At 40.9% G+C, this 14,738-nt stretch overlaps 2 protein-coding genes across 8 annotated transcripts; one reads left to right on the forward strand and one right to left on the reverse strand.

Annotated features, from left to right (window-relative positions):
- tspan33a (tetraspanin 33a) lies at window positions 1-7,866 on the reverse strand. Of its 2 annotated transcripts, none has more exons than XM_026148289.1 (8): window positions 7,811-7,866; window positions 5,015-5,072; window positions 4,655-4,782; window positions 4,285-4,359; window positions 1,512-1,607; window positions 1,294-1,422; window positions 1,041-1,199; window positions 1-956 (listed from the first exon to the last, which is right to left on the reverse strand). In XM_026148289.1, exons 3-8 carry the CDS (start codon window positions 4,742-4,744, stop codon window positions 855-857), a joined length of 651 nt encoding a protein of 216 aa, XP_026004074.1. In that variant the 5' UTR covers window positions 4,745-4,782; window positions 5,015-5,072; window positions 7,811-7,866; the 3' UTR covers window positions 1-854. The 2 variants fall into 2 exon arrangements, with proteins under 2 accessions (XP_026004074.1, XP_026004073.1); XM_026148288.1 differs by lacking the exon at window positions 7,811-7,866 and adding an exon at window positions 6,842-6,960.
- On the forward strand, window positions 7,023-11,393 carry LOC113009765 (zinc finger protein 239-like). Of its 6 annotated transcripts, none has more exons than XM_026148284.1 (8): window positions 7,023-7,085; window positions 7,823-8,037; window positions 8,880-8,990; window positions 9,154-9,249; window positions 9,478-9,588; window positions 9,703-9,820; window positions 9,906-10,106; window positions 10,193-11,393. In XM_026148284.1, the coding sequence occupies exons 2-8, from the start codon at window positions 7,888-7,890 to the stop codon at window positions 11,203-11,205; spliced, it is 1,800 nt and encodes a 599-aa protein (XP_026004069.1). In that variant the 5' UTR covers window positions 7,023-7,085; window positions 7,823-7,887; the 3' UTR covers window positions 11,206-11,393. The 6 variants fall into 6 exon arrangements, with proteins under 6 accessions (XP_026004069.1, XP_026004071.1, XP_026004066.1 ...); XM_026148286.1 differs by having other exon boundaries at window positions 7,058-7,085; window positions 7,909-8,037; XM_026148281.1 differs by lacking the exon at window positions 7,023-7,085 and adding an exon at window positions 7,490-7,662.
- Window positions 11,394-14,738: the final 3,345 nt, after the last annotated feature.

Here is a 14,738-nt window from a genome sequence, read left to right on the forward strand (position 1 = left end):
TGTGGTTTGGCAAACATTTATTTGCAATGGCAACGTATTTCAATATACACCCTACAAGAAAATCCCGCGTCTCCACAGCCATGCAGGCAGTCAGCTGGCCAAAATGAAAGGAGGCGATGACATCATGTGCAGTGTGAGGTCTTGGCAGAACAATTGAGCAGGCCAACATGGCAGCATGATTGTGAAAGGTCAGAGCAGCAGTGTAAACATTTGCTTGCGGTTGTTGTCGAACGAAACCTGTTTATCATACTGTATGTTATTGCTTTAACTTTGTAACATGTTCATGGGGTGGGGGAGGTTCTGGAGCATTGAGGTAATACAAGCTTGCGAAAGAGGAAGAAACTATTCACAAAATGGTCTGTATGCATTGGCTTGGCCTTGTCTCAAGACATATTTTAAGTATGCTGAACTTGAGTGACAGACACAGTTCTAAAGGATGACATTAAACAATATGTGATTTACAGTAATTTTCAGCACATTGAAAAAAATCAGAGCCACCTCACTGATGGTAAAATTATGCTTTTTGCTTTTTAAAAAAGTTTTTTTAAAAAACTTTTGTAATAAAATAACACAAAATAAAATTTTTTTAATTCTTGTAGATATTTTCAACTGCATCTCCTCACTAAAACGTAACATCCTGAGCACCAAATATACCTTCTGCCCTTGCTTGGGTATAAAGTTTGCTTTTAAAGTAACCCTTTCAAAAGTCAGCATTTGGTCTGTCCGTGTGTCCTTTGTCCAAGAATCATAACAGGCTCAAAGGACTCTATTGGTTTAGTTCTACCAATCAACCCCGATTATGCTGGTGTCTACATGCTTCCTGTTCTCCTCATCAGACTTTGGTGTCTCCTGGATCAGCTCCACGGGTCAGAGCTGTGTTTCTGGTTGTAGTTCTGCAGCTCGATCTGGTCTTTGATCTGGTTCATCAGAATCTGAGACAAAAGCATTCCAGCCAGCTGCAAACCAGAAAACATGACAGAAGGTTGAACATGTGTCTCTTCTATTAGAAGCTGTGTGAGTGTTGGTATGTAATCCTCTACCTGTGGTATAGCCAGTCCCAGCGCAATGCCTCCTAGTAAGAACAGGTTGCTGTGGATCCAATCAACTATTTTGTCTATGCAGCCATTGGTGTGAATGCGGTTTCCAGCCTCGATGTAATCCAATTCCTGAATGTTGTGACCGCACATGGTGTTGATTACCTGCCCGCAAACGAGCACACAGTTAAAACACATGAAAAACAACAAAAATGAACCACAAAAATCAGTATCAGCATATTCTTAAAAGCAAGTTCACCGTGTCATTTCTTAAGATACAGCAGGAAAAGGGGACAGAGCAGCGTTCTCGGCTGGGGTTGTCCTTGCTGCAGTTGAAATACATGTTCTGTGACCAGTCCAAGTACCTCAAAGCACCACAGCAGTCAAACTGATGAGACAGAAGAGATCAGAAGATGGAGTAGCCACCTAAAAGGCTGCCATCACCCCAACAATTCCACCTTCAGGCTAAATCCTTACCTCTTCCTGACCAAAATCAATAAGGTTTTGCAGATCAATATCATCTCTGTAGTGGACAATGGCATTGTTGATCACCTCGGTCACTTTACCTCTTGCCTTGAAAGAAAAATGAAAAAGTATTTTATGGATAAAAAAAGTAAATAAAACAATGAAATAAATCTAGATTAATATGGACAACGTGCAGCAGAGGGCGCTCTCATTTTATAATACACAACCTCTCTCCCTGTGTGTGTTGTTTGCTTCGTTGGCTGCCAACTCTGACAAGATCAGGAGTTTGGAGCAACCAAACGTGGCACACATGTACATGTTAGGGCCTTGAAGAGTTTCATCTCCGTCAGATTTTGTAACGTCATCATGTTGCCTAGCAACCTAAACCTTTTTAAAATCATCCTATATTTAAATCTTTTTTTTTTTTTTTTTGCCTGTCCCGTTTGGCTCTTTTGCCATCAGAATTATTGTCTAAAGGCGAAGAAAGATGCCCAATGGATTTACTTTACCAAATGGACTGTCCCAGCCTTGCCGTAATGGTCTATTTGATTCACCTTTTATTGTTTATTTTATTTTTTATTTTCACTTTCTAGATACGGGACAGACTTGAATGAGGAAAAGAAAAGGGAGAAAGAAAGAGGGGAAAAAAACAGCGGAGAAGAGGGACGGGGATAAAGGGCAAAAAACAAAACCCAACAAAATAAGCAGACAAAAATACATAAATCAATCACCTGGATCACTCGTTGAGAAAGAAAAAAGAAAACAAGCATTTAACAAGGGATAAACAACATCATGATGATATATGGGAATATAACAGTAAATACTAAATATTAAACATTATTGTGCAGCACGTAAGATCGACAGCGCACAGTGTGCTTTAAGGTAGGAGCCAAAAAGAGTGTAGTTTGTGTGTGTGAGCACCCGTGTGTACACCTGTGAGCATGAACGCGTTTGTTTTTAAAAGGTTCCTACATGTAATGATCTCTTAGAGGGTGTGGGGAGCCACAGCCCTGTCCTCCAGGGCATGAAGCAGGTATGGAGGAGATCAAAACTCCAGACATCCAGAGGCCCCCAGAACACAAGAGACCAAGGAAGACCAACAGAGGGGCAGCTGCGCCACTGTCCCAGAAAGAGCTGAGGAGAGTCCCAGATGAGGGGTCACTCAGCAGCCGTAGAGCATAAGCCAGGGGGGGTTGCAGTGACGTGCCCGGGAGCTCCGCCGGCAGCCAGCCGTGCCTGAGTGACCGAGCCCCAGGCCGAGAGGCCGAGGGCACCCCACCCCCGAAGTGGCCCGAGCGAGCCCCAGGCTCCAGGGCCCGATAAGCAGCCACCAAGGAGTGAGCCGGTGTGTACCTGGACTCCCATCCCCGGACACAAAGACCCACCAACGCACCGATGTCTGAGGGTGTCTGCCACTGGCAGGGGAAGTGGTGGTGGGGGGAGATAGGCCTCCAAACCTTGGAGGACCTGGGATGTCCCCAGAGAGGTGGCGTCTGATACCCAACCTGACATATGGACACAGACAAACAGGCACACACAGATACAAACATCCATTCCCACCCTCATGCTCTCATATGCAATTACTCAACACTCACCCAACGTGGAGACAAACACAAAGAGACACTGTACACACAATCACACTCCCCAAGCGTACTCTAAGCCCCAGGTCTAGGTACCCCTTGAGCTGGAAACTGCACCCAGACCCAGGTGGTGTTACCCTTTTCCCTGCGGTGGGGAGATGCAGACCACCCCGACTCCGCAGCAGCAGGGAGGCCCCACATTCCAGACCCCAGTCGGACGGCCAACTCCTCCTCCCAGCCCCCCCGCTCCAGCAGGCCACAGAGAACGGGGGTGTGAGAAGACTCCAAACCTCCCTCTGCCCGCTCATATGTAGTGTTGATGCATGTGTGTTCTAAGGTGCATTTAAAACCCAGGAGGACATGGAGCTACCTGCCAGAGAGCAGCAGGTAAGCGCACAGCCCCTCCTGATAGCCCTCAATGTCTACGTGTATTTAAAATTGAGAGGTGAGCAACGACGCCAGGGGTGAGGTGTACACCCTGATGGCAATTTGGAGTCCGTGTAGCGTGCCCACCCCCAAGATCCTATATGTACGTGTTATGAGAGTGTGAGTAATGTGAATGTCTAAGTTGTGAGATAAAATTGAAAACAACATTTAAATCTTACAACAATAACATCTCCTTTCTATCCAAAAACTTCATTTAGGTAACTAAGCATCTTCCTAGCAATGGGAAATAATGGCCTGTTTTTAAAGCAATCTATTTTTATTTCACGACAATCACGTCAAATTTATATCCACAAAAGCTTAGTTATACACGATACAATATATTATATAATCATGTTGCACAGCAACCAACTAGTGATGAGCTAAAATGACTTTTATTTGTTGTCGTTGTTTGTTTGTTGGGTTTTTTTTTAATTAAAAGAAAATTAATATCATGTGCAACATCATTAATAGGCAAAAGAAGTAGTCTTAAGCACCAGTTTGGAGCATGCTTTTCAAGGTTTTATATTAATGTGAAGCTACTGTATAACCTCTCATATGACTAGTGCTGATATTCTGTATAAACATAAAACAAAACTGTATAAAAATCATCAAATGATAAAGAGCCCCCCAAAAGACTATTACACCCAAAGTTATTTATTATAGAAGGAGCAACAAAAGAAACCTATTTAAGTTTTGAAAGAGTTGAGAATACAGAGAACTGAAATACATTTGTGTTTACATTATTCTGATTGATAGAACAGTCCATATTGTTCGATTACCTTATCTGAAAAGATGAAGCCCAGGACACCAGCAGTCAGCTGCAGGATGAAGATCACGATCAGACAGATACAGAACTGGGAGGAGGGAAAAAGAGCAGTCGTTACCACATTGTAATTTAAACCTCCTCCTGTGTCTCCATGAAGCTGTTGCTTATGAGCGCCTCACTTGTAAAAAAAATGTGCAGATTAAGCAAGAAAGCAGAGAACAACTAGTGAACTCTAGAAGCAAAATATTTTAATGGTTTCCTAGTGTAACCTGTTTGCTTGGCATAGATAGCACAAATATAACCAATGATCTTAAAAGATTGTGCATTTGGACCCTTAAAGATATAATAAAAACTTTAAAATCCATTAAATTCTTCTTCCTCACAGTTTGCAAGAGGCAGAGGTTTTCTCGGAGGGACCCCACACAACCGCAGAAGGTGATGATGAACATGAGGACCCCCACAATCAACAGCATTACAGCGGGGTCCACAGCGAGACATGCGAGCGCTGTTTCTAAAGCAGAAGGGGAGAGAGAAGACACTCAAAGGATAACACAGACAGAGAGGGCAGGCTGGGAAACATTTCTGGAAATATAATTCAAAAACTGCATTTTCAAGTATGTTTTTAGTGAAAAAGTGGACTAACAAAGCCTTACAGAAACAAAAGCACTCTACCTATATGTGATGGGACTCCCACTGTGTTATTAAAAAAGACTGTATGCTTCATAAATAGAGAATTGTTTTACCTGCGTGTTTCACAATGCGGGCATACACTCCGATTAACACCAACACCAGAGAAATTATCTGAGAACAAACACATAGAAAAAAAGATTACCCAAGATTTCTTTATCCTTGGGGCAATTAAAAAAAAATTAGAAGTGAAGTGTAATATGCACTCGAGGGGAATATGAAGAAATATTTCTCTTATGTTTCTGCTTGTACAGGGTGCATCATCATCTTTCCAGAACACTCAATTACAATAATAAGAAAAATGTGCAGTGGCTACACATGAGTCACCGATAAGGCTGCACTGATGATTTTCCAGAAACATTCACTCTGAATCAGTGTTAAACTGCATCACCAACAATTGGTTGTTAAAACTAGGAGATTCTTCCAGTCTCTCTGCTTTAATCTGACTATATTAACCTACAGCAACCTGCAGACTTCATTAAAAAAAATAAAGGCTCTTTCACTCTGCACTGCTTTCTCAGTCTCAATAGAATAATAGTAAATACTCTTCCCAGCCTGAATGACATAGATCGAGTTACTGCAGACACTGCGCCTTAATGTGGTGGGAGAGAGAGGTCAGGTTTGTCTTTTTGGAAGGGTTTAGTTTCACAGTCAAAGGGAAAAAAAGGGAAAAAAACCCACAGGGGTGATATTAGGAAGGTAATTCATGTCTGCATACGAGTCAGTAATTGCCATGAAAAGAAGTGGCGCGCACTACGAGACTCACTGTAGCTGGAGGGAGCAGAAATGACAACACATTCCATACAAGTTTTTACAGACTTATCCTGTTTGTACACGAGCACTGCCTCAATACTGCTGACACACTTATACACAAAAAAAAAACAAAAAACCATGCAAAAAATGAAACAATTACAAATATAATAGAATGTGCAAAGGAAACACTACAAACACTGAGCAAGGACATAAGAAAAACACTAAAACTTCATGTCAGATCTTGGTTTAAGCATTCTAATTTTCCTGAAAAAGGGTTAGTCTCCTCACATGGATCTAAACCTCAGCTGGTTAAATCTGCAACAAGAGATCAACTCTAAAAATGCTGTAAGAAATCTCCTTAAGTTCTGGCCCACGGTCACCTGACACCGCAACCCACTGATGGGAACGTTTTGTTTACAACCAACCTTCTGAGCTTCGCAGTTTTACATAATTTGCGGAATTTTAATTTGAATGATGTTATTCAGTCATTTGTTGAAATAGAGATGTATCACCACCTGCACAACCTGGCACAGGGGACAACCTCTGTCAGGAAACAGATGTGAGGTGGGGACATTAAACAAATGTGTGGCCCCATGAGCACATTGACCCTGAAAGTTTGCTTGGCATTGAGTATGTAACAAAAAAGGAAATCAGTGAAACTGGGAAAACTCCTTTGTGTTCACATTTTCTGGTGGCTGAAACAAACCACAGCACTGACTGAGGTGACCAAATCCAATCCTGATTTTCAAAGTGAGAATAAAACTTAGTCAATGTTTAAACACTGAGCTGAGAACACCTGGTGTATTTGTTTGTGTGTATGCCTTTGTGAGTGAGACCCATACTTCCTTCTCCCTTCTACTCTTTCCCTCAGTTTCACTCTGAACACCAAAGTTAAAGAACAACTAAGTGAAACAAAGCAGCAAAGTGTTCCGCTGACAAGGAAGTGATGCCTTACATGGTTGGCATAACTGAAATCACAGCATAAACGTCTTTGAACTATTTGTTAGTCAAACGTCCCCTGGAAGCTCCAAAGACAAATGATTAACCAGCACACAGAGTTCCTAAAATGAAGGTCACCACACGCAGAGATCAGTCAGTCAATGCTTTTATAATAGCGCGCGATTACTTACCCAAAATATAAAATTAAATATGAACAGCAGGTACTTCACAGCTGGGCTGACAAACGTAAACTCCTCGTCAGATCTAGGTGCGCCTCTGCTTGTTCGTGCCATGGCGACAGGTGAGCGTCTTTATTCAAGTTTGCGCGCAAAAAGAGCCAAAAGCTGGGAAAAGGTGTTTCCTAAAGTTAAACCGAACACCTCTCAGCATGATGACGACGACTGATTTGCTGACATGCTGACACATAACAGTAAGGTAACGAGTTCCCAGCTGCCCGCCGACCCTGGTTGATAGTAGCAGGGTGTGTAAAAACTGGGTGTTCCCATTTTTTCTCCACTGTGTTTTTTTTTTGTTGTGTGTGTTTTTGTTTTGTTTTGTTTTTGTTTTTGCACTAAATGTTCCCTGATATTAACAGGGTCCAAGCACTGATTTAAAAGACTGAGTTGGGATTTTATTAATTGGAAACAACGGTTACATTATCAATAAGTACAAAAATAAAAGCCCAATTGTAAGTAAACATGTATGAATGCAACACTAGAGACAAAAAAGGGCAAAAAATAGCATATGGAAAAAAATATGATTTTTCTTTTCTTTTCTAGTCTATTAGAAAAAAGTAAACGTGAACCACATTTGAGCTAAAACTGTCCTCTCGCTGTCTGCTTTTATTTTGAAGGCACGATATCGTCATAACATCCGCTTTACCAAGAGGTTATTTCCGTGTTTATTAGGATGTCTGCAGAAGTAATAATCAGTCAATTTTATAGAAATATATAAAATACGAAAATGGCGTGGAAAAGCGAAGGTTTGTGCGATGTTGCGCGTTTGTTTGCTAGTAGGTTTATTTATTTTCTTTAGCTCAGAGAAGCCTTCTTAAAACAATTAGGCTGTTAAGCTAACGTTGCTAATTCTCTCTATTCGTATAGCTGTAACCTGTTAATTGCAGTTTCTAGTTAAATTATGTGGTGCTTTCACTCCAAAACCTTTGTTTCCAGTGTCTTCGGCAGACCGTGTTCTTCCTCCAGCCTCTCTGCGTCTCCTTGTCCCTCCAGTGAGACTCATGTCTGCCTTCGTGTGGCAGGTAGCGCAGCAGCTCAAAGTGATGCAGTATGACAAGCTGGCGGACTTCATCAGTTTGGCAACAGAGATGGTCCCAGAGCTGCTCAGTCCCACCCAGAAGGCTCAGCTCATCCTGGGCCTGAGAGCAAGGGTAAGGGATTAGTCCCAACTGTAAATACATTTTAATGTCAGTGAAGCTGAGATGAGGAATTAATAACCTATACTAATGTAGTACTTATCTATGTGGCCCCTCAGAGGGTCTTTTTCCTGCCTTCACCTTAATGTGCTAGTGCATGTCTAAGTAATAATATATATGGTAGGTTTTGAATATTGTTGTTAACCACAATTTACATTTTCACCACATTTAAAAGGCTTTGGTAGTTAATTGAACTACTTGGAACATTAGTGAACGTTCCCAGGTGTGGCCAACCTACCAAAAGTGCTCCAAGAGTACATCGACAACTCATCCAGGTGGTTGCAAAACAGTCTTGTTACATCTGGGATAAAAGTAACACAGCATTTCTTTAAAAAAAACATCATACCAACAGTAAAACATGGAAGTGGTAGTGTGACAGTCTGAAGCTACTTTGTTGTTTCAGGACAGGATGACTTGCTATAATTGGTGGAACCACGAATTCTGCTCTATTCTAGAAAATCCTAAAGGAGAATGTCCAGCTATCGGGTCATGCCCTGAAAGTTTTTTTTTTTTTTAGGTTATTTATTCAGCTTATTTTCGTCTAATATTGCAACTTGTTTGATGTAAGTGTGAGAACCAGACAAAAATCTGATCTCAGGAGGGTGGCAAATACTTTTTCATAGCACTTAATGTAAGGCACGAGTTCTGTTATTCATCATTTCATTCATTACATTTTTGTTGCTTTCGAAGTTGAAGTGTTTTGTGTTGCTTGTTATTACATGCCTAAATATTGTGCTTCTGCTCATAGTGACAGTCGTTTTTTTTCCACAGTATGTCGTGATCTTTTTTTTTTGCAGCTGGTTCTTGAGCTGTGTCGAGGTGATGGTGTATCCAACCTGCAGATGATCCAGAGTCAACTAGATAAAGTCCACACCTGCAGTGTTGAGCTGAGCTCTAATCAGGAGATGGTGGGTGTTTTTAAAGACAATTCAGAGCTGTTTCATCACCAAATTTAAAAAGACAAAAAAGCAAGCAAACAAAAAATTAGACAAACAATGAGCTTTAGGAAAAAATAGATTAAAAATACAGAAAAAAACCTTTTTCCTGTATTGTGTGTCTTCTTTTTGACAGGCCAGTTCTGATATATTGAAGACATCATACAGCAACTTTGCTAGCCTGGTTCAGAACATTTTGAATGTTCCTTTTGAGAAGGAGTTCTTTTTTCAGGTAAGTTGGTTTCTGAAAAATTCACAAGTCATAAGTTTTGAAGCCTCTGATTTAGCTACAATCAGTGGCTCATATGGTTCTAACTTATCAGTCACAAGGTAGCCACAATCTGTTTTTTTCGTTTTCTGCACACAGTACCATAATTTACATGTTGTATTAAATGTATAACCTATAATCTATGCTTCTCATCAAGTAGATGAACCTATAGTTCAGATATGATTTCTTTAGGAGGTTTTTCCTGCCAACTACGGCTCCATCTATAACCAAAGGATCCAGCAGCTTGTGTCCATCTTTCTGTCCAGACTTGAAGAGCTGCTGCCAGTACCAGACCTGCAGCAGGTACTCCAGCAGTACTACAAAAGTAATTTGCAGCACGAGATCAAAATTTGTAACCTCTAAGATTTTTTGTTCTCTTACAACCTGCATTTCTGTGGTCTTTTCTTTCCATCTCAGACAGCAGCTTGGCTCAATGAAACACCTGTATCAGAAGAAATTGGACTCCATCTGTCTGAACCCTTCAGTTTGAAGACCCTGCTGCATCATCACAGACAGACGGGGACTCTAAGTTCAGGTGGGAACCTTTTTTCTTTTTTTTTAATGAAGTATTATAAATGAGTGAGTAATGTGTAATATTATCGGGCTTTCTTCTCTGACAGCACGGTCAAGCAGTGAGGACGATGTCATTTTGTCCACACTAGCCCTCCCTTCTCAAATTGTCGCAGAGGGGTTCACTGAGGCTTATAGTCAGGAAGATCATGACAGTGAAGAACAAACACCATCACTGGAGGGCTTAGAAGAAGAATCAAGTCAAAGCTTTGATGTCACGGCAAATGATTGGCTGCCAAAAAAGAAACCAGGTCAGAAAAAAAAGTAGGAGACCAATATTACTCTTGAATCAGTTAGTCTTATCTCTCTGACTTGCTGTGCTTTGTACTGTTTTCAGGTCCTTTCTCTTGTTTATTCATCTGCCCTCAGTGCTCATTCACACATCGCATAAAGAGAAAAGTCCAGGAGCACATCCAGAGTGAGCACCAGATAACCGCTTCTATTCACACAAACTTTTCTGGGAAAAAAGTCAGGAAGAAGATACGTCAGAATGCTGTGAAAAATCAAGTAAAAGGTGACTCAGACAAACGGAGGAAAACCGAACCAAAAAGTGTGGCTAAAAACTGGGAATGCAAGCAGAAAAATGACAATGTAGAAAATAAGGAAAAGCGTAGATGGAAAGAGCCCAAGCAGGAAGACAGAAGGTTTCTGAGCACGCGACCTGTGAACAAAAACTTCACAGAGAAAGAAACCAAATGTCCGATGTGTGAAAAGTTCTTTGAACATCCAAATCAATTGAAGGCTCACATGAAGCTCCACAGCTTCCCCTACCGCTGCAGCCAGTGCGAGAAAGGATTCACCAGCCCATCAGGCTTTTATCAGCACCAGAGGCTTCATAAGAGAGGACGAATATTCATCTGTAACCAGTGCAACAAGGGATTCCTGTGCAGGTATGCACTCAAGCAGCATGAACGCCTGCACAACGGTCCCACCAACTTGTGCAACATCTGCGGGAAATGGTTCAGCAAAGCTGGCATCACGAGACACATGCAGATGCACAGAGGGGAGAAAAACTACCTCTGCACCACTTGCGGGAAATCCTTCTTGTCTTCGGGCGAGCTGCTGCTGCACACTCGGTCTCACACGGGGGAGACGCCCTACACCTGCGTCCAGTGCGGGAAGGGTTTCTCCAGCAAAAGTCACCTAAATGTCCACATGCGCTCTCATACAGGGGAGCGCCCATACCTGTGCTCTGAATGCCCCAAGCGTTTCCTTACGTTAAACTGCCTAAAGAGACACACACTCAGCCACAATGGGGTGAAACCATTCAAGTGTCCAAACTGCGAGAGAGAATTCTCGCAGCAGGGGAATCTGAAAAGACACCTTGCCACTCATAAACCCCACATGTAGTTTGCAGTTCTTATTTTATTGTCAGTCAAACAAGTATATTTCAAACTGGAATTCCAGAATGAACTACCTTCTGTACGAAGAAATAAGTGTGGGAAGCATTAACCATGCAATCGCTGGAAGTATAAGCTTTGTTTTCTTCAGTGTATTCGGCAGGCATTAAAGTGCACTTGAGCATATACTTACCATCAGCGATGTCAATTTCATTTTAGTTTCACACACCATTACACTCGCTCACATTGTAGTGTAGAAAATCTGATGATGAAGCTTTCTGGGTGGAGTGCTGGTTAAATATGCAACACTTTCACTTTTCAGCTCTCTGTAAAACTATTCTAACTTCATCCCTGTTTAAGAAACCTGCAGCCTTCCCTTTGAGCTGAATCCTATGAATGTTCTTGTGCCACTGAATTTTTTTTGGCATTCTTGTCAAAAATGTAATTATCTTAAAATTTGGGGGTTTTCTCAAAATTTAGATGTATTCACTTGAACAAAGTTTCAACAACTTTAAATTCTGACTTGTGGAAGGTGTTTTTTTTCAGCAGGGGAACAAAAACTCTGTAGGACACAACCCGAAACGTCAGAGAAAACCAGTGCAATCTACACATCCGTTAGCGCCTGAGTGTCATTTCAAGTTTCAGTTGTTTCTTTGGCATTGTCTTACTGTGCGGGATCACCTCACTGCTGCCAGGTGAAGTGATTAACATTTATTTGTTACAATGAAGAAGCCAGGAAATGTCCTCCCAGCATTCACCTTAAAGTTTCTGCAAATCAGGCACACCACCTCTCCCTCAATGACACCTTCTGCATTCAAACTTTGGAAGGAGCCAGGACTGATCCACAGAGTCCTTTACAAACATAGGCATCTGGAAACTTAGAGTGAACACATTTTCTTCCAAAGTTGGACATGTTTAGAGAGCAAAAGCCCACACAGTTCTTAGAAGGAACTCAGTAGTGTTTTGTTTTGTATGAGACCCTCTTGTTCTTTGTGAAATAGCTGGTCCATACAATAGCTTTTCAGGACCTTTGATAGTTTTACCGTATTGCATTCACGGCACTTAGGTCATGTCAGAGTTAGTCTATTGAGGAACATGTGAGGATAGAGACCTGTGAAAAACACACACCACTGTAGGAAATGCAATTTATTTGCAATTTTTTAATAACATCATTCCTCAGATAAAAATGCAATGTTACAGGAATATACATCAGATATTAATTTAAAACTTGCTTTCAAGGGACCATACAGTCTAAATATACTTTTTCCTTTTTTATTTACTTGTAGCGTGCGTTATAAGCAAGACAGACTCTGTCACCAATGACAGACTGACAAGTTACAGATACAAACTGTACATTACTTATTTACAAATCAACTTTTTGTTTGGTTTTTTCTTTCACTTTTTATTGAAAATAGGAGTAGAAAAAGTGATTGAATTAATATTCTGATTTATTTCATTTGTATTCTTTCCCTTTCTAAAATCTAAAATGAAATGAAGGAGAAAAAAAATCAAGATCTCTCTTTTAGAAAAAAAAGCAGAACGAGAGGAAGAAAAAATAAAAAGGTTGTGTCAATCGTGAGATCATGTCACTTAGCAACCTCAGAACAAATGAAATTCCTCGCACAGTCGAGGGGGAGTGGCTTACGTTAAAGAATTCAGTTACAAAAAAAAGAAAAGAAAAGAAAAAAAATGGCCATCTGTCTCCAAAGCTACCAAGCACAATAACACACTCTAGTTCATTTTTCTGATCGTAAATAGTGCTGTTATTAAATACTACATTTAACAGTAGCGTCACTACTAATATTACAAGGAATTGGTCTTTGTGTGATCACCTCTCTCCAAAAAAATAAACTCAAGGATTGACAACAGACATCTCTCTGACAGAGAAGAAGAAGAAAAACAGCTCAGTCCTGTTAATGGCCCTTTAACACTTTGCATGAGTAGTGACGTACACGTAAGATCATACAGAGCAGCATAGCCCTGATATATAAATGAGGAACAGAAAGAAGATAAAGACTGTGCTGTACGTAGAGCTGCGATTCTCTTGCCACTAAATCAAGCTGGCCAAAAGCAGGGAAGTGCCTTCTTTGCTTAAAGAGATGCTCCTGCATCATCAGTAATGGAAGAAAACACTCATGATGCTCTCAAATGGGCCCACTCATCTATTTAAAGCTGCATCTGCACACGCACAAACAGATACAAGACCTCTATGTTTCTAACTCAACTGAGGCCTTTTATGTCTGTGCTGGTCAGAACATCTCTCTTCCATTAATGGCTACGTAGAAGGAAAATCTACAAATATAAAGTGACTCCTCAGGTGTGAGTAAGAGCATATAACTGTATCCTACATTCACGGGGTGATTGGAGAAATAATTCTCATCTGCGATGCAATGTTAAATAGCTCTTGTTTGTAAAATGAAGAGTGGAGAAGCAGATACAGGCGGAGACATTCGTGGTTTTAATGAGGTGAAAGCTGTTCCAAAACCAGAACCGCTGACAGTCAAGTCTGCATTGTAAAGCTGCTGCCACACCTCTGAAGTAATATCCCAAAGAGAGTCGCGTTTGCTGCTACGGAAAGACTCAATCTTAGTGTCAAAACTGAGTGCCAGGCAGGGCTCTCTGTGATTTGGAATGAATGCGGGATAACACACAAGGTCTTTGAGGTCCTGACAAAACAGTCATACTAAATATTCACATAAAAGGTGCTGTTGTAGGTGCCGCTATACAATGAGTGAATTCTAGTCTATACATTATTCCTAAACCCACTGGGCAAGCAAATTTCATCTATCAGGTTCAGCTAAGAGCTTAGCAGCCCTGGAAAAACGTCGCCACCAATATCTGATGACTTAACGTCGTGCTATGAGGGGAAAAAATGATTAAAATCAGCTGTTTGGGTGCTGCTATGTGCGAGTGCTGCTTAACATGCAAAGAGCTGGCTATGAAATTCAGCAGTGATCACTTATTTAAAGCTAAATCAATCACTTCTACTTTGAAGATGTTTTGATTTCATTGATCCCAACAGATTAAATACGTGTAATGATCATGTAACCCAAATTTGTAGTTTTAAACAGGCTGCGTGTCCTTGATCGCATTTAGTCCATCAAGGACTGAATGAAATGCACCTGTGCCCCACTGCATTTCCTTACCGACCTGTGATGTTTCTTCATAAGATCGCGTCTTTGCACGAGCAACAAACAGATGAACGTAAATCTTCACACAAAATCAGTCTCTCTCTCTCTCTTTTTTAAATAAATAAACTCACAGCATTGCACCTGAAACTTGATAAGGATGTTTCTTTAAATAAAACCAGATTCTTTCATCCGTCCCACAAGCTGCAACAACCTGCCCCTAACAGTCATTTAATATCATATAATATAGCTATAATATTCCTATTATTTAATATCTAAAATAGAAGACATGCAGTACAAAGTTGCATGTAACAATATGTTCCCGCTTTCCGTTTCTGCCCTCTTTCCCAAAGCGTTCATTAGCATCGAAGTCAAAATAACATCTGAGGTGATTCTCTTGATGATTTTAATTCTA

Source organism: Astatotilapia calliptera, chromosome 17, assembly GCF_900246225.1.
Source record: "Astatotilapia calliptera chromosome 17, fAstCal1.2, whole genome shotgun sequence".
In the NCBI taxonomy this organism is placed as follows: domain Eukaryota; kingdom Metazoa; phylum Chordata; class Actinopteri; order Cichliformes; family Cichlidae; genus Astatotilapia; species Astatotilapia calliptera.